The sequence below is a fragment of the Triturus cristatus genome, chromosome 8, assembly GCF_964204655.1.
Source record: "Triturus cristatus chromosome 8, aTriCri1.1, whole genome shotgun sequence".
NCBI lineage: Eukaryota > Metazoa > Chordata > Amphibia > Caudata > Salamandridae > Triturus > Triturus cristatus.
The window spans coordinates 178998358-179024885 of NC_140591.1; the positions used below are offsets into that span (position 1 = coordinate 178998358).

General features: G+C 46.0%; 1 protein-coding gene across 2 annotated transcripts in view; it reads left to right on the forward strand.

Moving 5' to 3' along the window:
- The window catches only part of KCNJ6 (potassium inwardly rectifying channel subfamily J member 6), a 1239800-nt gene extending 1215630 nt beyond the window's left edge, over positions 1-24170 (forward strand). For both annotated transcript variants that reach the window (XM_085621266.1, XM_085621265.1), the window contains exon 5: positions 19255-24170. In XM_085621266.1, coding sequence (XP_085477392.1) covers positions 19255-19580 — 326 coding nt within the window. In that variant the 3' untranslated portion in view covers positions 19581-24170. The remainder of the gene's footprint in view (positions 1-19254) is intronic.
- Positions 24171-26528: the final 2358 nt, after the last annotated feature.

The window sequence follows — 26528 nt, forward strand, 5'->3', positions numbered from 1 at the left end:
CGAATTCACTTAGCATGCGCGACTCGTTTCATCCAGCGCCATTTCTTTTTCTTTATCATGGACATAACAGGCCCATATGCACACTATTAATAAAAGAATTATAAACAGATGTTATTTTCTTAAACTTCTAATTCTCACTGTTCACCACCCACTTCTACTCTATCCCATGTTAGTATTATTTCTCTGAGCAAACGCATTAACAACAGCAGCTTTCTTTTAAGTTCAAGCAAGCATATGCCTCACAACCACGTCAGTCCTTCTTGCGCATGCATGTACGTTTTTCCCTCTCATTACGGGTCACTCACGTTCTCTCAACGTAATTCAGGTTTGCACATGCGTAAAGTGTATCTCTGAATTAAAGCTGGTTTTAGTCGCGCTACATTTTATTTCACATTAATTAAGCATGCGTAAAGCTTTCTCCCCATGTGTCGATTTCTGGTGTGTATTAGTTTCGTCTTATCTACATTTTTAACGGTTAATACAAGTTAATAAAGGATTGCTACGAGCAAGTTTCGTTTTCTTGAATCCTTGCTCCATCCTATGTATTAAGTCATGCCCTGTTATTTATGTGTTAAGTGTTCAATTAAGCCTTACTGTGTTATGTATTTTCATGGCCTTTGTCTGTTTCCATGACAAATCCTGCTGCTGCAGAGAATTCTAAGTAGAACCTATATAGTAAACTGGAGTGGTAACAGGCAACTGGCAGGGAGACCTTTTTCAGGATGTGGCTGGAGTTTACTCTGGATGAATAAACCTATTTTTTAAGGACAACCACTTCGTTTGAGAAATAATTGGGAAAAGGACACTTTCACATTGGCGACGACCGTCTCCTGAAACCATGTGTCCCACGAGGAAACTTCAACACTTTGACTTTCTGCTGTGAGTATTCAGCACTCTGTCATCTACAGTTCTCTCATGACTCTTTGACTTATTTGATGCTTACTGCTTGTGTGCTCAACACTGTGCTTGTCTCTTCTATGCTGCCTATGAACTGGGACCTCATTTGATACATTTGTTCTGACATTTTACAGTGAGAGCCTGAAGTTACCTAGGGATTAACTATACCCCTGATACCCTGCTGAGGCTGTTATGATTAATTATACTGAAAGGTTACACTGCCTGGTGTATTGACAGGTTGCCTGCATGTCACATTAATTGAAAAATGGACAGCTTGGGCCTGCTTTTGCCCGCTGGGAGCCTGCATAAGCTTCTCTGCTCGAGACACCTCTCACTCACCTGGTCTCGTGCGCTCTAATTACTTTCAACGCACTACCCGGATGATGCCTTTCACCGCCAGTCAGCGTAGGGTGCGCTCACCTTTTACTGCACGTGAGGCCCATGGTTTGCACCTGTACTCTGCACGAGGCACCCACCAAAACATTTACTTCCCTGCTGCAACACGCGTTTCAGTATTTGCCTCAGATTCTGCCCCAAGTGTGGAGACCTCGGAATTCACCCACTTGGAGCTTTTCTCCCTTTGATGTTGAGAGCCTTGAACTTACAGCCAGAGATGAGGCTTCCACCAAGGGCATGCGCTTCAACCAGCCACCGTTGTCACGCCCCTCCCCCCTTCAGATCCAGCCTGCAACCTGGCTCGCCCACGACATAGAAAAATGACCAATTCAGAAGGAAAACTCTTCACTGGGACAAACATGGTTCAACCTGCGCTCCATCAAGGTCAACCTTAAAGTTTGACTTTTACCCTGTCTAGTACAGCCAGAATTCCACGTTAGCAATTTGCCCTTTTTGGCATAAGAATTATTTAAAACTTCTAAAACACATATCTCTGGATCCCTACATCACATTGTTGTTGTTTTTGTGACTATTTGCTCATTAAACATTAAGATTTACCATATTTTTATAAATTGAGGTTGGACTTTTATTGTTCTGTTTTCTACTTTTTAGTTGTTTCAACACAGATAAATGCTCTACATATTCATCCTAAATTAAGCCTCTCTGCTCTTTGCTACCACTACCAAGGGTTGAGCTCAGGTTTAAATTATTGAGACCCGACTGGACTCGGTAAGGAATAGTGATATTGTTACTTGAAGAGGTCTACCATCCGCTTCACCAAATAATCCACGTTCTCACAGGGTGGTAACTGATTTTCCCCCGTTGGGGATGCCTTCACCCTTGTGAATCATGTCAGAAACCTCAAGGGGAGCAGCCAGTGCTCCAAGGATCACTGCCTGCACCCTCCAGTGGTTTCCCAAATGGGAAACTTATTTGTTTAAGGCACTACGGATTAATTTAAGGAAAACAGACTGTTTCAAAAAAGTTTCCAATTTGAGAATGCTAACACAAGGATGGCGGTCTGCTATTTCCAGGTGCGTAAAAAAATCATTATGGGGGAGGCGCCCCCTTGAAACCCATATGCGCCCTTGTTCCGTACCTTAACAAGGAGTCACAGAGGCTCGCAAGTTAACCAGACTCACAGCACAGGATTCACACTACCGGTCTATCACTGCGTAACCGGAATTTCTCTGTCTCCCTCTTCTCTTTTGTGCCTCTCTGCACTCTCTCTCATAACTGTCTTTTTCTCAGCTGTCTCTATTTCTTTCTCACCTCACCTCCCTCTCATCTGACTCCTCTTTTCTCGCTCAGCTTTCATCTCTCGTGGTCTCACTTAAACATCTCTTTCTCTCTCTCTTTCAACTGTTTTGTTTAACGTCCTGTCTCTTTATGACCCCATTCTATCTTGCTCATCTGTCTTTCTCACTCCCTTCCCCCTTTTCTCTCTTCCTCTCACTAAGCTGACTCTGCCTCACCATTCTTTGTCTCTGCACCCCCTCTCACACAAGACTCACCATTGAATTATTCAGCTGTCTTCACCTGTTTCCCTATCACACACCTGCCTTTCTATGTCTCAAATGTCTCTTTCTTATTGATCTGTCTCTATCACTTCTCTACCTGTCTGTCCCTCTCAGTTGTCTCTCAACTGTCTATCTCTATCTGTCCCACGTCTGTCTTTTCCTATTACTCTCAGATGTTCATTTCTAAAGTGACTGTCTTTTTAACACCTCCTGTATCTTACTCCTCTGTTTCTGTCTCACTCGCACATGGACCGCACCTATCTCTCTCAGCTGTCTCATTCCTCTTTCTCTCCTATATATGTTTATTACCTCTCTCTCACCAGTCTCCTATTCTATCTCTCTCAGCTGACTTTCTCCTGTCTGCGGTGGTGACTGCTGCCACTAAAACTTGGTGAGCCAGCGCGGGAGGGGAATAATAAAAAAAGAACTTACCTGTAGCTCCCGGATGCCGCCTCGGTTCTTCTCTGCTCCCTTCACCACCCAATCCAGACGCTGCTCTCATGCTATTAGCCAGCATGAAAGAAGTGCCAGAATTGGTCTGAGCGGGCTGAAATGCAGCTCAGTTAGGGACAGGAAGCCTGTGCAAGACAGCTGGGTTGGAGAAATGTAAGTGTGCATGTCGGTTTGGCCGTGCTAGACGGCCTGTCAAATGGACATGAGCACTTACAGTGCACCTACCACTCCTCCTGGCTGCTTCTGACACAGAGCATGGCCCCGCCCCTCTCTAGACTCGGCAGACTCGGACGAGTAAGTGAAAAATAAAATGTTAACAAAATAGTTTTATTATCATTTTATTTTTCATTTGCTGCCTTTCTGCAGTGGGGCAACTCTTCTCCGCCATAATGGAGGAACCGCCCCTTCCTGTCTGTCTCTCACACACACGTGTCTCTTCTTTCGCCTCTCTAAGCTATCTCTCTGTTTCTCATGTCTTTTTATTTTTTTATTTATTTTATTACGTTTCATAAATCAAACAACCGTGAGACTCAAAGGTGCGTGGTAACATGAGTTTTCGGCAAATTATACAAGACCAGAAAAGTAGTATTGTAATTACGAAAAACAATATGTACTAAATCTTGTGAACCTATCACACTGCTGCCATACAGATATCTGCTAGGTCCCTACAACCCCCCCTATAAAATGCCCTCCCAGTATGATGTCGACTAACTGCAGTGCAGGTAACTGCAGGTGTATCGCATCATCTGCCGTGAGTAGGCTACCCGTCAACCTAGCTCTGTGTACTGTCATGCACAGAAGTATCCCCCTCAGTTGCTGCTGATGTATAAGTTTTGAACAACTCCCAGAAATTCTTTGGTCTGTTACGTGGTGGTAGTAGGTCACTGAATAGTTCAGTCTGAGCGCAGCAATACGTCATATCACGGGACCACAGCTTTATCATCGGAACTGGTCCGCGGAACCAGTGAATGGCAACCCTACGCTTGGCCGTTAGTAGTCAGTCCCATGTCGACCAATCTCCGAACCCCCTTTTTAATCAGTTTGGAGTAGCCCAATAGGGCCAGCAAAGGGTCCGGCTCTAACTGTGTTTTAATGATTTGTCCAAGTTCCTAAATCACAGATTCCCAAAACGCCATGACTCCTGGGCAAGTCCACGCCAAGTGTAGGAAATCTGCCAGCGGCTCCGAGCAACGGTCACATCTGGAGTCCTCCCTCAGCCGGTACCTATGAAGTCTCTCAGGGGTGTAATATACCCTGTTAAGGTATTTAAAGTGAACCAGCCTGTGCCTCCCATTAAGAGATATGCGTTTGGTGCACGCACAACAATAGGCCCATATGGCATCCGTTAATTCCACATTAAGATCCCGCTGCCATGCCAAGCGAGCTTTAGAGTAATGATTTGCTCTATATGCCATTGATGTGTTATAAATGATAGAAACGGTGCATTTTGGGGACTTGGCGCCTATTATTTGCGTTAAGGCTAATAATTCTGGCGGTTCCTGATATTCATCCCCCAGAGTCTCCTTTAATGCTCTGCGCACTCTATCAAATTGAACCTTACTCAGCAGAGTGTGTTCTGCATCAGGTAAGGTAAGATCCTCCCACTTCTTGGCTGTGCCTTCAACGAACAAGTCGCCCGCTGTCTTTATGCCCAGTGTATGTAATGCCAGTATCACCCCCTTATCTTTACAGGGTTTCAGCCATAAACACCACTCTATTGGGGACTGTGGCGAGTACAGTATAGCATGTACTTGTTGCTGCAATAGACTGTGCCAAGCATGTACTGTCGAATTAATCGAGTCCAATACACCCGTCCTACTATCCCCTCTGTGAACAGCAAAGCAGGTAATGGCAGTGGTGTGGCTACCTCTTTCTCTATACGAAGGTGTGGGATGTCCGGAGCGCCATGCATCCAATAATTTGCTTGTGCACTCTGTGCCACCCTGTAGTATAACTCAAAATCCGGTGCACCTAGCCCTCCCATATGATAGGGCAAAACTAATATCTGCCACTGAACTCGCGGCTGTTAACCTGCCCAGGCTAACCTTATCATCAATGTGGTGAGACGATTAAAAAAGACCCTTGGGAGCACAATGGGGATGTTGGTGAATAAAAACAGCAGACGTGGCAGAACCACAATTTTCATAAGTGAAATCCTACCCAGGAGGGACATCGGAAGTTTAATCCACCTCTCCAGATCATCTTCAAGATTACTGTAAGTCACTCGGTAATTATCCCTAAATATTATTTCTGAGTCTGTGTGCAGTCTTATGCCTAAATACCTTACCGCATCCGTGGTCCAGTGCAGTGGGTACTCCGGGTCGAGTTGTGGAGTGCTAGACATCAAGGGGAAGATGATTGACTTCGGCCAGTTAACCTGCAGCCCTCACAAGGCGCCGAAGCGCACCACCTCGCGCAAAACTGTTGCCAAGTTGGATTCTGGGTTCCTGACATACAGAAGGGTGTCGTCAGCATATGTAGAGAGTATGATAGCTAACTCCTCTGTGTTGATGGTAATCCCGAAGTGCGCAACCAAGAGGCTCTGCAATTAACGCATATAACAACGGGGATAAGGGGCACCTTTGGCACGTGCCTCTCGTGATACGTATGGGCTCAGTGACTGTGTTGCCTATCTTGATTCTGGCTTTAGGGTTACTGTAAAGCGTACCTAATAATTGTAGAACGGTTGGACCAACCCCCATTCTGGTCAGCACTTCTGTCATGAAAGGCCACTAAATCGAATCAAAAGCATTCTCTATGTCTAGGAAGACCGCCACGGCTGCCGACTCTGGTTTTGTGTGCTGTAGCACCCCAAATACCGTACGCAAATTATATGTCAGGCTCCTACCCAGAACAAATCCTGCTTGTTCAGGCGCAATCAACTTCGGGACCAATGGGACCAGCCGGTTTACCAATATTTTAGCGAAAATGTTTGTGTCAACATTAAGCAAAGACAACGGGCGGTAAGAGTCACACTCTTCGGGAGGTTTTCCTTGTTTGAGAAGCGCAACTATGACCGCCTCATTCATTGAGGGTGGCATGGTACCTGTGACACACATATCGTCAAACAGGGCGGCCAGCTGCGGCAGTAGTTGGTCTAGAAAGGCCCTGTAAAAGGGGACGGTTAGTCCATCTGATCCTGGGGCACTTCCCGCTTTCATACCCGAGAGAGCTAGTAGGATCTCGTCTCATTCAATAGGTCTCATGAGGAACTCCCTATGCATATCAGTAAGCCATGATAATTTAATATGTGACAAGTAATCTAGAATCTCGTCATCAGAGGCAGTGCTGCGAGAAGAATACAGTTCTGCATAATACTGTCGAAATCTGTCGGAGACATCAGTAACTTCCGTTAAGGTCTCCCCCTCCGTGGATTTAATCTCAGCGATCACCACTTTATCCCTTTTTTTCTTAATCAATTGTGCCAGTAATGACCCCGGTCTTTCGCTCTCACCATACATTCGGGCGGTGGCATATTTAACCATATGTCGAACTTCGTCGTCGGCAGTCGAATGATATGACTCTAACAGGTCTGAAAGTTCCCTTCTGACAGAGTCCCCTGTCTCCGTCAATTGTCGTCCCTCTAATATCTTTATCTTCCTTTCTAAATCCGACAATCGTTTCCTTATGGAGCGCAGAACCCCCGAGTGTTTAGAAAAAGTAATCCCTCTAATGTAAACTTTAAAGGCTTCCCAGACCACTTGGTAGTCTTCAACAGAACCCACATTCAAATCAAAGAATGTATCTATTGCCTCTGCCAATTCCCCCCGGAAAGCACCATCTAACAGGGAATATGGTGGGAACTTCCACGTGAATTGGGGTATATGTTTAGTCGGGGTATCTATAACCAATAAAATTGGCGAATGATCCGACAGAGTGCGAGGCAGCACCTGACACGTACGTACCCTGTCACCCAGAGTATCGACCGCTAACCAATAATCAATTTGTGTATGGAGAGAATGGTAAGCGGAATAATGAGTAAACCCACCCTGACGCGGGAATTTCGTGCGCCAGATATCCTGAAGTCCAAATCGAGCCATCACACAGTCCAACATCTTGGCAGCCGCTGTGACACGTCTCTCCGGACCTCCCGACCTATCAAGTGTAGGATTCAGAACCAAATTGAAGTCCCCACCCCAAAGCTGTTCCCTCTTTGCAAAGTTACCCAATATATCAGCCAGCGCACTAAAGAAAGTCGGGTTGTCAAAATTATATACATTGACAATATGGAAGTCCATACCTTTCCCACCATATCTCGAAACCGCATATCTGCCTGCAGTGTCAGTAAACACAGGGTTAAGAGTGAGGGAGGACTTCAAGTTAACCCAAGTGAGGACACCCCGTGCATGCGTAGTGAAACCTGCGTCGTGCACGTTTCCCTGCAGCCCCCTGCAGCGTAACATAGGTGAGTGGGGCAGTAGGTGTGTCTCCTTCAGTAACGCAATATCTATTGCGTGCCTAGCCAAATATGACAATACTTTACGGACTTTCCTATGGTTGTTGAGTCCCCTTACATTCCATGTAATAGTTCTAATGGTGTCCGACTTAGTATCCCTGTTGCCGTCAGCAGTGTGTGTCAGTCCGTCAGTTAGGGTTGCCATTAATGGTCGAGAGCGCCAAAATACTGTAACACTTCTCTTGTATACTACCATGTACATTTATCTCACAACACCAGAGTCTCAATGCCCTCCCTTCCCCCCACCCACATCAGGTACCCCCGAACTTGCCCTGATGGAACATATCTCTCACAATCCCTAAACAAAAACATAAACAATAATGACCAAAATGTACCAATCCCCTCCCAGCACCCATGCACAACTCAGTTCAATAAAGTGAACCCAACAAAGTGCTGTCCCACCTCCCCCCCAAGGTACTATCCAGATGTAACCCCTAGGTGTGATTCACGCGTGGGCGGATGTTGCTCGCTCGTCAATAAGAAAAAACACTGTCCAGCCCATGTCGAACCGCATTCCGCACACCGTCAAACAATGGGGTACAACTACGAGTCTGAGTAAATCAAAAAACCTACCAGCAGAATAAAGCATTTAGCCCCTGATACTAAACAGCTAACATTGGGGTAAGGGCTAGAGTGTGCCAGATCACCAACATCACATCATCCTGCCAACTCCCAAAATGTTACTTATCATCAGGTTGCAGTACCCCTCCTTCAGTCCTGATCATCCAGGGTGCCCCCTGCCGCTTCACCAAGCAGCTGTTGTTCAGAGTCACAACTCCGTTCCCTGGACCAGTCTTTAATTGCCTTCTGTAGAGCCTTGGGGTCAGCGAAGAAGTGCGACCGCCCCTGTCTATTGACTCGCAGTTTGGCCGGATATAACATGTCATAATCAATGCCGAGGTCTCTAAGTTGTTTCTTCATCGGGGCGAACTGACGATGTGCCTCCTGGACCCGGATGGTAAAGTCTGGAAACAAGGATATCGCCGAACCTTCATATCGTAAGGGTTGCTTTTCCCTCGCCGTCTTCAAAGCTACATCTCTGTCCCGATAGTTAAGCAATTTAACTATGATTGGCCTGGCTGCAGCCCCCGGGGGGGGGGGGCGTGGCCCCAAATACCGATGCGCTCTTTCCACCACAAACATGTTAGAGAAGATGTCATCGCCAAGCAAAGTCACAAGAAGCTTCTCGTGAATTGTTCCATATTACCAGTGGGGGTATTTTCCGGCAGACCGGTAATTCGCAGGTTACAGCGCCTGGAGCGCGCTTCTAAGTCCTCCATTTTATCTTGCAAGACGTGCATTACACTGCCAAGCTGTATATGTTCGGTGTCCAGAGTGGTTTGGGATTCTTCCACCTCAGTTATTCTGCGTTCAAACATATCAAGACGCTCAGCATGTTTATCCAGTCTCTCTGCCATGCGATCCATCCGATAGGACAGGGCATCCATTTTAGTGCCTAGCGAGGATATTCTGCTCTGTAGACTCTTTTCCATCGCAATCAGCATGCCACGGATATCCTGATGCGTCTCCGCTGCTGTGTGGTCTTGCATGATGGCCTCGCCGTAGGTAGGAGCGTCGTGTGACTTCGACCTTTTTTGGTCGAAGTAGAGCTTCGGCTGAGACCTGTCCATTTTGCCCATATCTAACTCGCCAAGTCTCCTCTGCGCAGACTCCAAGACCCCAGACAGGCGTGTAGCTCAGACGTACCAGGCGACCGAGGCCGGAGCAATAAGGGATTTACTTATATGTGACCGCCGTGTAGGTGCACAGTCTCCAGGTCGCGCCCGCAGATCAGAGGGCCGCTGGCAATCCTCGATGTCCAAGCCAGCCCCCTGCGAACTATGCTAAACTGCAGGGCAGTAATGGCGCCACAGATATGTTAACACTGCTCCTCTTCTTTCTCTGGGCACAGTAATCCTGTAGGGAGGTCTGACATCCGGATGTCCCGTACAGCTAATCTCTAAGAGGACCCCTGGAGAGGGCAGACCAAAGGGCCCAGCACGGCTTTAATGCGCAATTAAATGTTCAGTGTTATCGCCCCCACCAAAGCCGTCAATACTGGTCAGGCTAGGAACATCAAGTGGGGGCCCCTGCCGTAGCTTGGGTGACACAGGGAGACCAATGCAGGTAACCTCAGCGATCCACACTACAGCATCACATTTTAAACTGTCCTATTGAGACTCACAAGCCTCCGCCTTCTGTGCATCAAGTCCAGCGCCTCTCACCTGCCGTGTAGCACAATCTACGTGCTGTCGCTATCAGATCCTCGCAGCGTCGGAGCCCAAAAAGCCGCAGCACAGTACTCGTGCACCACTAGTGCGCTCGTCTGCTCTGTTAGGCGGGGATGCCGTCCCTTACCCCCGCGGCCGTCTGGGGCTCCGACACAACGGCCGACCCTCCACAGATCACACGGAGGCAAGCGAGACCAAGCAGGTCACTTCACGGTGCCACTGCAGCCCCCTAGTCACTCCGCAGGAATCAGCGTCACACAGTGCGGATACACCGCGCGGCTCCAGGGATCCTCACCGACCTCCGCTATGCCGCCAACTATGTAAGTTTGACTGTGCCTTCAGACCCTGAGCCAGCCCTCAGTGTCTCCTTTTGCGTGCATGCCCGGGACACTCGCGCCCCCAAACCACTGTATGCTGAGCACACCACAACTCAACTCGAGGGCGGGGATCCAAGCCATACAAGGCCGCAACTCTCTGAAGTCCGCCGCACCTTCAATTCTGCACTTTTCGATGCGGAAATCGTCTCACTCTGTTCCTAATCACCTCCGGTTGCAGGAAAGCGCCGTCAGGTGTAAAAGTAAACTCGTAGCTGTCGGATAATTAACAGATTGTGCCACGGTGTAACGGAGCTTACAGCTCAAGAGGCCATCTTGGTCGCGAGCAAGCTCCGCCCCCTTTCTCATGTCTTTACCTTGCTGTCTCTCGCAACTGTCCTTAACAATATCTGTCTCTCTCTCTGTTGCTCTCAGCTGCCTCTTTCTCAGATTTCATACACTTTTCACCTCTCTAGCTCTCTAAGCTGTCTCTTTATTATCACCTCCCAATCTCACACCAGTCTCCAGCCCTCTCTCTCTCTCCCTCTCTATTGCTCTCTTTCTCTACATAATCTGTCACCTCCGATTCTGTAGTTCTCAGTTTCGCTCCTATGCCTTTGAGCTTCCCTGATGGACTTTCTCATCCTCCACTCTCGACAGTGCCACATTTTTTCCGGCCAGAAAGAATTGTAGGGCTATGAACGTTATAAAAGGCTGCCCGTATATATATCTCATTGCCTGTATTCAGATTTTCATATTGTTATTGGCTTCATATCAATATATGGTCTCTTTTGTTAATGGATTTTTATATACTTTATATAGATACTTATCCACTGTATTATAAGTATGGAGAATGTAAGTCTCAGCTGTATTTCTTTTGTGTTCTGAATAAAAATAAAAAATAAATAAAAAGAAAGTGAAGTCCATAGGCAAGGTCTCTAAACGCAAAACTTAACTCAAGTTGAACTGTTGTTATGGTTAGTAAAATTTTTAATAAAGAATTTCTGATGTCCGGAAAAAAAAAAAGACAGTGCCACATTTTTACTTTGCACCACAGTCAGTGACCTCCAGTGAATTGGAGGCACCTTTTTGCCGCGGGCCTTTGTTTGCCAGCAATACTTCAATATTTAGCAACTTCTTCTCTCGTACTTCCGGAGAAAGACAACGCTGCTTGGGATATACTGTGCAGCAGGCTGTAACCAGTTTGAGTTTTATATAGCGCGAACTTGACCCGAATTGGGTATCAGAGAGCTTTATATAGCACCAGTTACGTTACATGAGGACACACATTCATTAGGTCTCGCCTGACCCAGCGCATGCGCTGGTCTGGCAAGACTTATTGAGAGGGCTCCAAAAAGTGCTACCAGGCCAGCCTAGAGCCACAGTGCATGTGCGCGGGCGCGCGCGCTGCGCTTTACCGCGATTACTTTCACTTTCACGGTAGTTGAAGTTTGATCGCGATCAGTCCCAGAAGCTCGGGGTGCACTATACACAGATAACTGAAAAGTGAACACTAAAATGTGAGATGTGTGCACTTGTATAGAGTGTTTTTGAACATTTAATTCAATTTCAATCTGATACTACTGTATTGACTTCGCATTTTGGCACTGCTGTCCAGTCCCAGCAAGGGCTACACGATTTATTTTCCTGCGGTTTTCTGAGCCTAGAAAGGGAATTGTATAGGGCTACACGATTTATTTTCCTGCGGTATTCTGAGCCTAGAAATGGAATTGTATTTTAGCTGCGCGCATCCCAGGGCTCTCGTACTGCGTATAGTCACTGTATTGTCACCTGGGTCACAACTGGTCCACCTATCTTCTGCTGTAACCTGGCTTTTTACACATTGTGTCTGCAGGGTCCCAATCCCTGAACAGTGGAAAGATTTCACAAATGCAGTATATTCACGCCAGCCATGGAGGTCAGGGCCAAACACATTCCGTGCGGAGACTGTCAGGCTGTCGATCCCACTAAGCATACAAATGTGGCGGGGTCAAATCACGTCACCTGTCAGTCAACTCGAAGTCGAGGCCTGCTGTGGTGAGGCACCGAATGTCACCACCCGAGCTTACAATATGGCGTGTAGCTCCCGCCTACGCATGACCAGTGTAGACGGCAGTCGCGCTGTCATCTACTTTGTCAAGTGACTGCCGTTAACGCATTTATTTGACATCAGATTTGAAAACGTTGTAGTTGACTGACCACTAGACCTGAGGTGGTCTTTGCTGCCCTGCGGCGAGTATCTTCACATATGAAGTGGAGTCTAAGGACGCCTTATCCATCCTTGTGTTCTGCCAGCCTTGGGTGCTACCTGGCAGGGCCTGCCTTCTGGGAAAAGTGCAGGCTGGCGAAATAGCTGTGAACTGTCACAATTAATGTCAACCTTTGAGCCAGCAGCAGCTGGGCCTGTCTGTGCTGGCAGAGTGTCCCAGGGCAGAGGTCATGTCCAGAATCAGCTGTGAGTCCCCGTCACCCTGTGAGATAATTCAGTTATGCAGACATGAGATGCGTTCATCTGCCCGGCTGCCACTGGGGCACATTCTAACACCACCCACTTCACTGCGAGCCTAACATGTTGGCAACTCGTGCTGGATGGCACTTTCCAAACGAAAGGCTTTAGAACGTTGACAGAAAACAGGCATTCGAGTGGCCAAATGAAAGTGCCACTGGTGAGTCGCTGTATTTCACCTGGGAAGTCTTCCTAGTCTCCCAGAACTCCCAGCTACTTTTCTTTGTTTTGCATATTTAATATAAAGCGTCAATCATGTACAGTAATATTTGCATGCAATAACAGTACTGAATTTAGAAGTTGCCGTATTACCACAAAATGTTGTCCACGCACAGCACCTGTAACAAAAGACTGGAGGATGGTTACTGCCATCGGAGAAACACAAGTCACCCGCCACTTCTTCCTCAATCTTGCTTCTGTGACCCCACCCTTCACCAGGAGAGGGACACACAATGATTTCCACAACAGCAACTCTCTGGGAAATGTACCTTTTCACCTTTGTGCAATCACAAAATCCATAGCAAGGACCAGAGGAGGGTTGCCTAAGTTGAATTTGCAATGCAGTTGAGCGGAGGAGAGAATAGGCTTTACATGCACGCACTTTCCCAGGGTCTATGTTTGTTAGCTTGTTTCACCTTCCTAGGACTTGTCCATCTTGAGCTTTCTTGGTACCGCCTGTCATACAGTACCGTGACCACTCACAGGTGCGTGGTTCATGTGTGCATCCTTTGCCTTGAGAGGGAAGAGGCATTTCTTGCAACTCCAATTCTCCCCTCAGAGAGAGAATGCTGTCTGACACTGTTCAGTGCCAAGATCTGTCATCCTTTGGATTTGAGCTATTGCCCAGGTATCGTTAGCACTTCGGGGTTGCCAGATGTTAAAGTTTACGTTATTAAGAAACCCTAAACTGGAAGGCAAAAAAGCAATGGCAGAGCCTATAGGTCTCGCCTTTGGAACCAGCCTTTTGGCAATGCTGTACAGCAACAGCTACAAGTTGGTGAGTCGCTTATGGCTCGAGCCAGAGGCAGGCTCTGGATCAGCTCAAGGTCCTGTTGGACACTTCAGCCCAAAACGAGCCAAGCTTTAATGTGGCTTCTGTCTGCCGCCCACTCTCTACAATCATGAGCCATGATTAAAAAACCAAGCATAAACCTTTGGTTTTTAAAAGAAGAGAAATAGGTGAATTGTATAATATAAAACCATACAACCTGGGACCAGTCCTGGATTGTCATCTTGACCAAATTGTGTGATGCTAGGCAAATATTTTATTCTACAAAGCCTTTTTAGGTCTCGCCTGACTCAGCGCATGCGCTGGTCTGGCGAGACTTATTGAGAGGGCTCCAAAAAGTGCTACCAGGCCAGCCTAGAGCTACAGTGCACGTGCGCGGGCGCACGAGCCGCGCTTTACCGCGATTACTTTCACTTTTGCGGATGCACGGCCGCTTTGAAGTTTGATCGCGATCGCGAACACTTTCACTTTCACGGCCGCATGGCATAGCCAATAGGTCTCGCTTTGGGCCAATGCTTGTATGGATTAAATACTCTGCTTGAGATGCGCACTTTAGCGCCCTTCGTCTTCCCTGTGCTCACATCACCACTTTCACTGGAGGGGAGTGCTACAGTTAACGAATGCAACCCCTTCACCCACGTGGGTGATGGTACAAATGAATGACGAGATGTTGTGCGCGTGCCTGGTAGCTATTGTTGGAGGGAGGGTGAGCTTGGCACTTGTGCTCACCGGTCAGCCTTCCTATGGTATGGCCACTTCCGAAGACAGGCGGCTCGACGATTCACATCTGTGTTTGAATTAATTGTGTCGAAACCAACGATGGCTTAAGGATTTACACAAAGAAGCACTCGAATCACCCTCTAACTCACTCCAATTGCAGAAGTGTGCAAGTGGTTTCAGTTTCTGTGTGAGCCTACCACACCATAAGCGACATACAAGCGCTCTTTAAAAAATTGGGCTAACAGAACTTCACTTTTGTTTTTGACTTGGACACACACATTTGTGAGTCAGACAGCACACAAGAACATTAAAGCTGGGTGGGGAAAAATCCGAGGCTCCATGTTTCTGGTCAGTAAAGCGATGCTCCTCATCCAACCATCAGTAAGCGTCACTGCACTTCACCAAACCAGAGGAAGACTCGTGGAGTGCTTATTTTTTTTTCCCTTGGGCTCGACGGGCATTTACAACAATAACGAAGGGAGAGTGTGGGGTGTATTACGTACAGTGATCCCAGCTAAAATTGCAGCACAGATTCACAAGGGTTTAGTCTAACATTTGTGTTCCCGTAAAAGACTGCGGAGGTGGGGAGTAGGCCATGTGGGTGGCAGTGATCTAAAGTTGTTGTTCTTTCACAAATAAAATATTTAGTTTAACAGATAGCTCTCCCCAATGCTGACAATGGTTAACATAGACGATTGATGTGTTGGTCTCTGTAATGCCCATCAGTTCACTGACCTTTGCTGGGACTAGACAGCACACAAGAACATTAAAGCTGGGTGGGGGAAAAATCAGAGGCTAAATGTTTCCGGTCAGCAAAGCGATGCGCCTCATCCAACCATCAGTAAGCGTCACTGCACTTCACCAAACTAAAGGAAGACTCGGTGGAGTGTTCAAACTCCAGTTGCCTAATTGAGAAGGGGTTTAAATTGGATCATGGAGTTTTACATACAGGCTTTTTAAATAGCTAAAATGCCAGCATCAGCCACGTGTCATGAGCCTCAAGCAAAACCCCTGCGGAATAGAAGAAGAAACAAGCATTGCCAAAGCCAATAGGTCTCGCCTTTTGGACCTTATAAGTGTTTAGCCATGCAACAGTTGATGTTGCACCAAGGATATTGTGCTGCATAACTAAATACTTATAAGGTCCCGAAAGCGAGACCTATTGGCTATGCCAATGCTTGTTTTTGGTAGGCACGGGGAGATTAAGTGATTTGCCCAGAATCACAGGGTCATTGCCGAGACTCAAACCCACTTCCCCAGGTTCGAGGTCGACGGCCCTAGCAGTTAGGCCAACTTTGTACACATGCTGCAGAAGTGTATGGGGTCCTCCATCCAGGGTGAGGCATCGAGGGGCCCCCCTGGACCCCAAGGGTTGAGGCCCCTTCTGTTACGTTTCAGGGCATCATGCATATGTTTGTAGCCAACCACAGGTAGTCACAAATAGCGTCCTAATTAATAATCATTAGGTAGGCTGTTCTGCGAACCTTGCAACTGGAGACTTTGCTATGAGAACTACTCGTATCATCACAAAATCTCTTTGTACCTCGGGTCCCATATTTGTGCTTTATAGATACCTATGAAAATATATGATATACATACATAAATACTTGCATGCTGCTTTTGGCTAGAAATGTAGGGGAATGGAAGTTTTCTCATGGGAAGTTATTTCACAGTAACCCCTGACCCTGCGGATTTTCTACACTGCGGGCATTCCACACACATTGGGTTGGATCTTGTGCTGCAGAGACTCCCAATATATCTTTGTGATTTTGCACTGAGCACTTTGCCATTTTTTCACTTGATTCATTTATTGCATATTGCTTTTTGTGTGTATTTTGAAGCGTGTTCCTTTACAATCCTGCATTTTAATATCTATGGCCAGCACCAAATGAATCTTACTCTTAGGGCCAGACTTAGAAATGTGTCATGGAATGCAGCACAGCACCCAAAGTTGCTGTACTGTGTGACAAGGAGAGAGAAAGAATGCGCTATATCTACAGAGATATGCACTATTCTGCTGTCTCTCGCTAGCGCCAGCGTACAATCAGGCTGCCGAAGTACCATGCACACACCTTTGCAGCATAGTGCAAGGGTATCCCATGCACACACCTTAGCAGCATAGTGCAAGGGTATCCCATGCACACACCTTAGCAGCATAGTGCAAGGGTATCTGTGTGAGTTTCACATAGGATCCTTCCTGTACAAAAAACGAAGCTTAGACTAACTTTAAAACCTATCCTACATCAAATGTGTGCTGCATAGTGCGGCACACATGCAAAGTGAAAACAGTTATCAGACATAAAAGCAATTCTCCTTTTAAAGCCTATTTCAAAGTGGCATTCGTTTTTTACACTAAACCCTAATGTTAGTGGATACAGTTTTGCATCACAAACCATGGGTGGTTGCAGGGGAACACCTATGGACCACCCAAGGATCGCCCTCAACGTAGAGTAACACAAGGCAGAGCTTTGGGCTGCTTTAGGTTACTTTCAGGCAGCTTTACAGCGCAAAATAACTTTTGAGCTAGAAGGTAAATTTTAAATAGAAAATTGCACAGGTTTGCACCACAAAAGCGTAAAATGTTTGTAAATCTGGGTATTCATTTGTGAGTAACAAGAGGAACCATTGTAGCTTCTCTGTATTGATGTCACCCTGGCTCGTCTTATACTTGGGTTTGCCCAGTCTTCTTGAAAAACTTTAGGGACAAGCATGGCTTTTCTGCTCCTGTATTTTACCATTAGTCCTGCCTAGATCTGTTGACCAACCACCAGTGCATTGGTTGAGGCAATAATCTTATGAACATGTTTTCAGTCTAATAAATGCTTGGAATGTTATCCCTGGAATGTTCTGACAAATCTGTAATAAACTTTAACCCAGTGTTTCCCAAACTGTCGGTTGCAAACAACTGGTAGGTTGCAAGCCGAGTTTTGGTGGGTCCAAGTAATAAATAAAGTTGTCTTTAAATTCTGTATCTATCTTGTCACATTTGCTGTGCTTCAAAGACAGAGCTCAAATGTTAAGCTATGTCTTCTGCTGCTTATTTTTTTTTAACATGGGACTGGTGTTTACACATCCCCAATTTGCATTTGAAAAGTAAAAAGTGGATTATGTGACAATCTTGCTGAGGTACATGAAGTGTGAAAGCGAAGATGGTATGGTGTCATTTTTTCATAACAACATGTAAATACCTGTAAATGAACTGTACACATTATGCACTTAGGAAAGCGAAAATGAAGCACATTTTTTGTAAGTATGAAGTGTGATGAAAACAAAGATTTTAATAGGAGCAGAACAAATCAATACACTTTAGTTGGTGATGACCAATAATAAATGTTCACTGAAACCTTTGGGGTATAGTTACAATGCCCCTTCGGCACTTTCATGCCTCCGGAGCATCATTTTTGTGATGCTCCAGAGTCGCAGTGTGGTAGCCCATATTTACAAGGCCACGTTAAGCCACCCTGCATGACTTTTCATGATCTTGTATATATGGCCCCCTTTCATGTATTACTCGGCGTGGGTGTTCCCACGCAACACTCATGGAATCTGACGCATTTCCAGATTTCCAAGGTTTCGTAAACATGGGAATGTGCCAGATTCTAGGGCCTCCTAAGGGAGGCGTTAAAGTGGTGCAGAAAGGAGAAATGCCTTTATGTGTCCTCGTTTTTTGCTCTTTCTATGTTTTCTGCATTCTGCAGCGCACTTGGAAGGAGGAAAACGCCAGCAATTATTATTTTTGTGCAGGAAGGCATCCCTTCCTGCACAAAAACAATCATCCCTTCAATGAAGGGAACCTTTGCACCATGGTGCACGGGTGCCCGCGTTGGCACTAGGCAACCAATTGTGCACCAGCGCAAAAAAAAAAAAAGGGATACGTCATATTGCTGTAAATACGATGCATCCCTGCGCTTTCCTAATGATGCAGCTCGGCGCAGCAAGATGGCTTGCAGCACTGCGCTGTGTCATTTTCTAGTAAATATGCCCCTCCCCCGATATCCACACATTATCATTTGTGTGCAGCATAGTTTTATCGGTAAAACTGAAAGTTACAATTTCAATGGAAAATGTCCAGTCTGTAAATGACAGTGCACCACCACACGATGCTACAGGCAGAGCCGGACTGGGAACCGAAACCGGCCCTGGCAAACTGCTCGGCCGGACCCCTGGGGAGAGGGTGGGGGTGCGGCCCAGCTGTTCGCCAGGGCCGGTTTTGACTGATTTTGTTACCGGTGGCCGATATTGCAGGCCCCCGGTAACAAACATGACCCCCAGGGTCCGAAAACCGACCCCCCACCCTAGCGGCCCACCGGGGAAACGCCCGGTACCCGCTATGGCCAGTCTGGCCCTGGTTACAGGTACATTCAAATATTACTTACCTCATAAAAGCTAGGTGGGACCCGAAAGTTTGAGGAACTAAAAAGTGGGTTGTAGTTCTTAAAAGTTTGGGAAGCACTGCTTTAGCCTATGATTATCATGATTGTCTGTCTTGCTCGTATGTAAAGTAGATGAATGGCATTGGAAGACTAAAAAAGTGATCACATTGAAATGAAAGTGTCAACATTCCAAATTATAGATCATTTGCTGAAATAATCATGTCATAGGCAAACTTTTATATGTCTAATTAAGCAGTACATTTATTTTCACCTCTGATAATTTACTATTTTTGAGTTGTTTGTGTCTGTATCTTCTGCTTAGTGTGTCAAGACACCACCGGTACCAGTTATGTGCTAAGTGTTGTCTTTGTATCCTCAGGCATGACCTGCCAGGCCCGAAGCTCCTACGTCTCCTCGGAGATCATGTGGGGCCATCGCTTCACCCCGGTGCTCACCCTGGAGGACGGCTTTTACGAAGTGGACTACAACAGCTTTCATGACACCTACGAGACCAACACGCCGTCTTTGAGTGCCAAAGACCTGGCAGAGCTGAGCAGCCGGGCAGAAATGCCTTTGAGCTGGTCCGTGGCAAGCAAACTGGACCAACACACCCAGCTGGTGACGGAGGAGGACATTAAGACCCACACAGACCAAACTGAGAGGAACGGAGACGTGGCCAACATAGAGAACGAGTCCAAAGTGTAGCGGATGACGGAGGCCATCACAGGACTTCTGTTCACAGCAGAAAAACGTCTAAAGTGTAAAATGTCCTCTCGCCCCTTAGCAACGGGTTTGTGGCGCGTGAGAGGGACGCTGGTCTGAGCTGCAGGAGCTCTCGCCTCTGATTGGATCACAGATCATCTGTACTTCCAGGCTTTGCAGATGGCCTCTGAATGAATGCATGTGTTCTTGGACTCAGGTTTGTCAAGGAATGGAAAGCTAGCTCAAGATTACATTACAGGGGAGTGACAAGGAGGTTAGGGGCTGCTGCCCACTCTCGTAGTCCGCGCCAACATCAGGGGTTTCATCCCCTAACAGGGAGGGAGAGCATCCCTACAGAATATGGGCATGCAGCTTTAAAGCCACGGTAGGAAGAAGGCTCTGCAAATCAACAAGATACTGTACATATGCCTTATATAATTATTTTCTCTTAAAATTTAGTAATAAACCCAGCATGTACAAAAGAAAAAAGTCTAAATAATGTACATAGATGTGTAATTAATGTTGGTTTAGATAACTATGTCTAGGAATAATGGGATGCAAAAAATGAAACATTTAGTAGGCATTTCCTTTTGATTATTCAATGTAAATGACAGATTATTTGTTGAATATTTTATTTCTTAGGTATCCGGTCCCTTTGGCACATGACCGTCCTCTTCGGTGTATCAGGCTGGCAGTGGAGTACCTCACTTTTTCCTCACAAATTATTGTGCAGATTACAAACAAAACAAAAAGCCATACAGTGAATGATGGAGCCAGAATCATCCTAGGAGCACTTCTATACTGTGACTCATTTACAAAAAACAAACTTTGTTTGTATCTAGGCCTTATGGTCAGACCTTTACTCTTTGTAGCCATGCCATAATTAAGCACATAAATCTATTCTAGAGTCGCTGAGGGATCCTCGACATGCTGTCAGCAGTCTAAAACACAAGCCCATGCCACGTATTGCAAATGTAGATTGAATCCTAGAATGCCCGCTTTATCAAATTGTGTGATCTTAGGCAGGTCAAATTATCTCCAGGTGCCTCAGCTCTCTTACCAAATATTGGGAGCACTTCAAACCAGACCGACGTGCAGTATTAATTCACCCACAGGAACTACTTGAGTTGTGGAGTTTGTGTTAAAATGGAAAGGCTGTAAGAGCTTCCCTCTTTAAGGCCACATTTTGAAACTGACATTAGATCATATCAAATGGAAATTGTCACTGTCCTGCATGTACATGGTCTATGCAATATGAATCTGTGGTTCATGTCACATCTGCAGTGTGGTTTAAAGCACAACAGAGGAATTGCTGTAGCTAGCAATAATACTAGTGGCCCTCGAATGCTAACCTAGAGATGCCATCACAATGGGGCAGTCACGCACATTAGTGTGGGCAGTACCTGTGGCATAACGTTAGCCCCCGCAGCCCCCGTGTTGTGGGTGGGCGCGAGCTCCAGGGGACCCCCTCCAGCATTGGGCATGGGCAGCGGGCCTTTGGCCTTAGAGCGCCTGACTAGGACCGAAGCGTGGGGGTGGGTCCTCCCTGTACTTTGCAGGCCCCCCCCCTTCAAGCTTTGGTACGCCACTGGGCAGTACAGATCATACACATCTTTTTATCATGGTGGACTTATTAAGTAGTTAAACTAAACAGTTTGCCATATACTCCACACTGTGTACAAATGCTATATACTATGTAGCGAACCAGCTTGAACAACTTAGCCAATTGAAACCGATCCAAAACATTGATTTATAATTATCAAGAAGGATCTTAAGGTAGAGGTAAAAAAAAAACATCAAAGTACAGAGTACTAATGCAAACAGGTAAGAGGGCGTCACAAGTGCTGATATCACTAAATCAGCCACTCTTGGGAGAAGAGGCATGCGCAGAGAAATCCCAATCCTCAGACTGACTGTCAGAGGAAATTTAAAATTTCAAACCTTTAGATGTTTGTCTGTTAAATCAAAAATGGTGAAGAAGTCCTAAATATAATACCACAGATGATGACTGAAAGAACGCACCACATGCCAGAAACACAGAAGCCATTTAGAATTGTAAAAAGGGGTTCCAAATTCTTCAAACCAAAAAATGATAAAGCAGCTCATGTACAAATTCAAAATGGCGTCGACTCATCACTAGCTTGGCCACTGTGTTATCCCCTTTGCAAAAGCATCACCATTGTCTAGCCCAGGGGTCTCCAACGAGTAGCTCGGGAGCTACTTGTAGCTCGCCAGTACCTTCAAAGTAGCTCTCTGAGGTGAGGTCAAGCCCAGTATCAATTTCAGAGTAGGTGCCTATTAAAGAAGGCAACACTCATCATCTCAAGACCCTAAAAGTGACAGCCAGCCAAACTTATCACAGTAACTCATACTAACACTCAAACACACACTGTGCCAGCTTATAGGACCTGCTACATTAAAGTCTGTATCCAATCTCAATATAATTAAGCCACAAGGAGATTGACCATGTTGCAGTACCTCCTTTATCAGTCACAACATGTGTGTGAACAGTGCACCATCAAAAACGTATGGCAGCAGTAGCCTGAGCTGTAATCAGTGCTGAACCACCAAAGTGCGGGACTGCCGGAGTCAGAGTGAAAATGTGTCCGTTAGATGCATGATCAGCTCAAGACCTGAGGAGAACAGGGTATGATCCAGACCAGAGAAAATTAAGAGATTCATCAACACTATTGCTTCCTGAAACTATGGCTGGTGCCAAGAACCGCCAAATATATATGCTAGCCCCATGATAAGAGTGTTATATTTGGCATAATTGTGTCCATTCCTGACATAATAGTGCCAATGGCATAATTATGGTCATCCTTGACTATTTTAGTATTTTTGGTCTAGTTGTGGTACGCTCGCAGCCATCATAGACCTACTCTGAGCATGACTGGCCTATATGTACCTATTCCTGGCATATTAATGGTCATGACTGATATGTGGTCTTATCCCTGATCCTTCTGGTTTCCAGCCTTGGCACATCTGTGGCCCTAGTATAATGGTGGGCATTACTGGCATAATCCAGGCATCCGTGGTGATATGGTGAGCATCCATTATGATATAATGGGGTAACCCACAATTGTCCACGGACCTGGGTATAGATTGGTATAGGAAACAACGGTCCTAGACTTCTTTAAAGCTACAATTCAGTTATGAAAAATATTCATTAGTCAAAGGGCATCCGGTACATATAGAATTAGCATTGTATCATTAATGTACCACCATTTTCTTTACAATGCAAACAAGTATATCCTCAAAAGACACAAAGGCACAACATATCGCTCCAATAGTGACTGTTTATTATTTAGTTACTTTTATAACAGATCACCATATTCAATGATTCAATGCTCCAAATAGGGAAAGAGGTTGCTCCAAGGGGAGTGTGTAAAAGGAAAGTGCTCTTGAGGTAGGGCAGATATAAAGGAGGGGAATCCAAAAGGCAAATTCAATAACCAATCAATTACACATTCTGGTATCCTTAGTAAAACTGGACGTGGTTCATAGTGGCACCAGTTTTACAGATAGGCCAGTCCCTTATGGATTTTCAAATATTCATTTCATGGTTTTCTGATGATGCACAGAGAACATTCATCTGTGAAAAGGCAGGCTGGGATGATATCAGGTACAGGCCCACTGGGGGAGAGTGTTGACGTTTCGACCCTGGTGCAATGAGGGTAATTTATATCCTCTGCAGGCGGGTCTTCCCCAGGGGCTGTATCCTGACTGTACCTCACCCTAGGTTGCCTCCCCTCACCCCGTCCTGAAGAACTCTCTCCCAGCATTTCTGCTGGTAACCGCACTTGGTATACTTGGGTGGTTACTACTGAAAATCTTACTTTGGGTGGTCATAGTGTAGTTGTAGTCACTATTTTACAGGTATAAAATTTGCTAATAGCTTCGGAAGACTTTCCTTGAGCAGAAGTAGCTCTCACTACAGAAAAGGTTGGAGACCCCTGGTCTAGCCAAATTCCTAAAATGAAAAAGCAGTACTTTGTGGATGGAAACATGTCCCCATCAAAGTAAATAATGCAGCATTACACGGCAAGTCATCAGGTGCCCTTATAGTCTAGGTGAGTTTAGCGTAGAGTACTTTTACTCCCAAGGTAATTTCATTACACATTTTTAAATGCCCAGTGCAAAAATATGACTCTGTTAGTTTGTGCGTGTACCGGGTCCCTCTAGAACAAAACTGCAGCCTTAATCTTTTTAGACTGCCCAGTCTGGATGAGAGTAATACACTGGAAACAATATATATTTTTAATATAACCTTTAATTTAAAATGAAAAAAAACTCAGGAGAAACCTGGTGGGCAGGTGGTAAACAATTTGCACTGTGATAGATCTTTCACATTAATTTCACATTTATAAAATGCTTCTGCGAAAATACAGTTGCCCGTTTCTACGGAAGAATGGAACAATGTCTTACTTTCGACTGACTTGGGCCCCGCGGCCAGGTCCATGCGCATGTTTTGAGTGTGTTCAACAGAGATCCCACTGGCTACCAAAATGACACTCTTCTGTATTTCTCTTCTTTTGTTTCTCTGTGACACTCTTCCTATCCCAAGAAAAAATAAAAACAATAAAGATTTGCAAAGAAGCAATGTCGTGGCACAAAGAAAATATTCCTACTTGGTTAAAGTTTACAATGGCGTTTTCCCTTAAGAGACAATGATATGTGATGCCGAGGAGGGTGGGCTACGCTTGGGATGCATGTTGACATCGCTTCTATTAAAAGATCTGTTTCTTCAGGTGTCTGTTGCAACTTTTCAATGACCAGATTTGAGCACATGAAGTTGTCCGCTATCTTTTTCTACTACTATTTCATTGTTTTCTCATCCCTTCTGTCCAATGAGAGTACTCGCCAGGGAAGCTAAACCAATGGGGCGTGTTGGTTTTGTTGGCTAAATTCTAGGTGCACTCTGCTGTGAAATGCATCTGAATCGTGGCAGAGAGGAAACTGATTATATGGCCTAGTACTTACCTAGGTCCCTTTCCCTACTGGACTCACCAATCTATGGGGATGGATAGCACCTCCCTCCCCCTAGCTACAGCATTAAGACCACACCAAGGGGCATATTATCAAGAAACGGCGTTAAAATTATCGCCGCTTTAGCTGCAGAAAACTGCCCTTGAGAATTCTCATAGAAGCCCATGTTGTGGTGTCAACATGGGCTTCTATTGGAATTCTCTGCGGCATATTATCAAGCCCATTATCGCCACTTTAGCGGCAGTTTTCTGCCGCTAAAGCGGCAATAATTTTAACGCCGTGCTTGATAATATGCCCCCAAGTTTTTGGATTGGGGGGTGTAACCCCCCGGCCGTATTTATTAAAATTAAAAAACATCAATTAAAACATTATGTATAGAAAAATTACGCAGAAAGTACAGATACATTGATAGACAAATGCTGTCACGTGGCTAACCTTAACAAAGTCTAATACGCAAGACACTCCTACCCTAAATCTAACAATGCATATATTTACTTTCTGCGTATCCCATCTAGAGCCTATGGCAAGGCCAATGACTGGCAGCTCCCCTGATCCCGGTGTACTACAAAAACTACTCCACCGGAGTAAAGGTTGCGCAGGGGGTACAGCTTATCAGACGGAGACTTTCCCCCGGGTCCCCACTACACCCTGTGCCTTAAACTCCATCACGGGGGCTGCAGACTTCTACATACTGGTGCCCTGATGCACGTGCGGGGTTGGCCCCAGGCCCACTGGGAAGAATGACTCCACGGCCCCCGCACCCCGACAGCCTACTTACCAGCTGTCACTGCCCCTGGAGTTACATGGTGCTGACTGCTAAGGACCGAAGACTATGCTTACCAATCATGACCTTACCGCCACAGGCCAGCGTAGTTGCCCGACTAATTGGCCCCCCCCTCAGCGCACTAGGAAGGTCATGTCCTGCACCCCAAACGCTCCACCCAAGCTAAGATGTCCTCCATAAAGGCCTGATTACCCCTGTATGAGAGGTGCACCCCGTCTTGCAGAAAAAACTGATCCCCCCTGATGTACCTATGTCCTATTGACCTCAATTTAGGGGTCCTGAATAGTTTATCAAACTTGTTGTTGATCTGCTTTACCGAGTGATTCAACGCTCGTACTGACCCCCCCCCCCCCCACCCTCTCCACTGAAACCTAGGGATCATGTGAGACCAGGCGATTATAGACTCGGGACATCTCTTTGCCAACCACCCTACCTCGGTAAGCAGGTCCTCAACTAGCACCCTCTGGCCCAGACGGGCAAGTCGTTACCCCCTAGGTGCAGGATCCAGATCGCAGGTGGTCCCTTACTTTCTTTTAAAGCACGGTTTACCAGCTCCCTGAATTGTCCTACGCACAAGCCACCCTGCCCAAAAAATACCATCCTTGTACCCAACTGATCAGCCCTAGCCTCGTAGGACCCTGAAAAGAAAGATTTCAAACGGTGGACATATGAATGGCCCACAACCCAAATTTCTTGACGCTCTTGGGACCAAGAGTGAGCTTGCGCCATCACCTTTGCTGTTTGTTCGTAGTTTGCTGTCTGTCGTTCCTCTGGTTGGCACAGTGGCCTTCGCCTGACGTGTTTGAGGACCAATGCAGGCTTCTCCCCTGAGTCACAGTATGAAGAAACTGCAAGTAACTTGGAGAATAGAACATAGATAAATGCATTGCCACACCGGCATGCTGAAACTTACCAAACTGCACATAGTACTCTCTAATAGTGAACTACTATCTCCTCCCTGAGTCACATGGTGAAGGAAAATGCAGTTGGCCTGCAAAACAATCAGCAACACAAGCTAAAGAATGTGCAGCCACACATACCTCTAACCAGGGGATCATGGCGCTGATGTTAACCGGGGATCTAGCCTTTTCTAAATGTGCCTCCTCATTCCTGCTTATTGACCCCTTTCTCTCTTTCACATATTTTACACTACACAATGTGTCTGAAATAGCATTGTT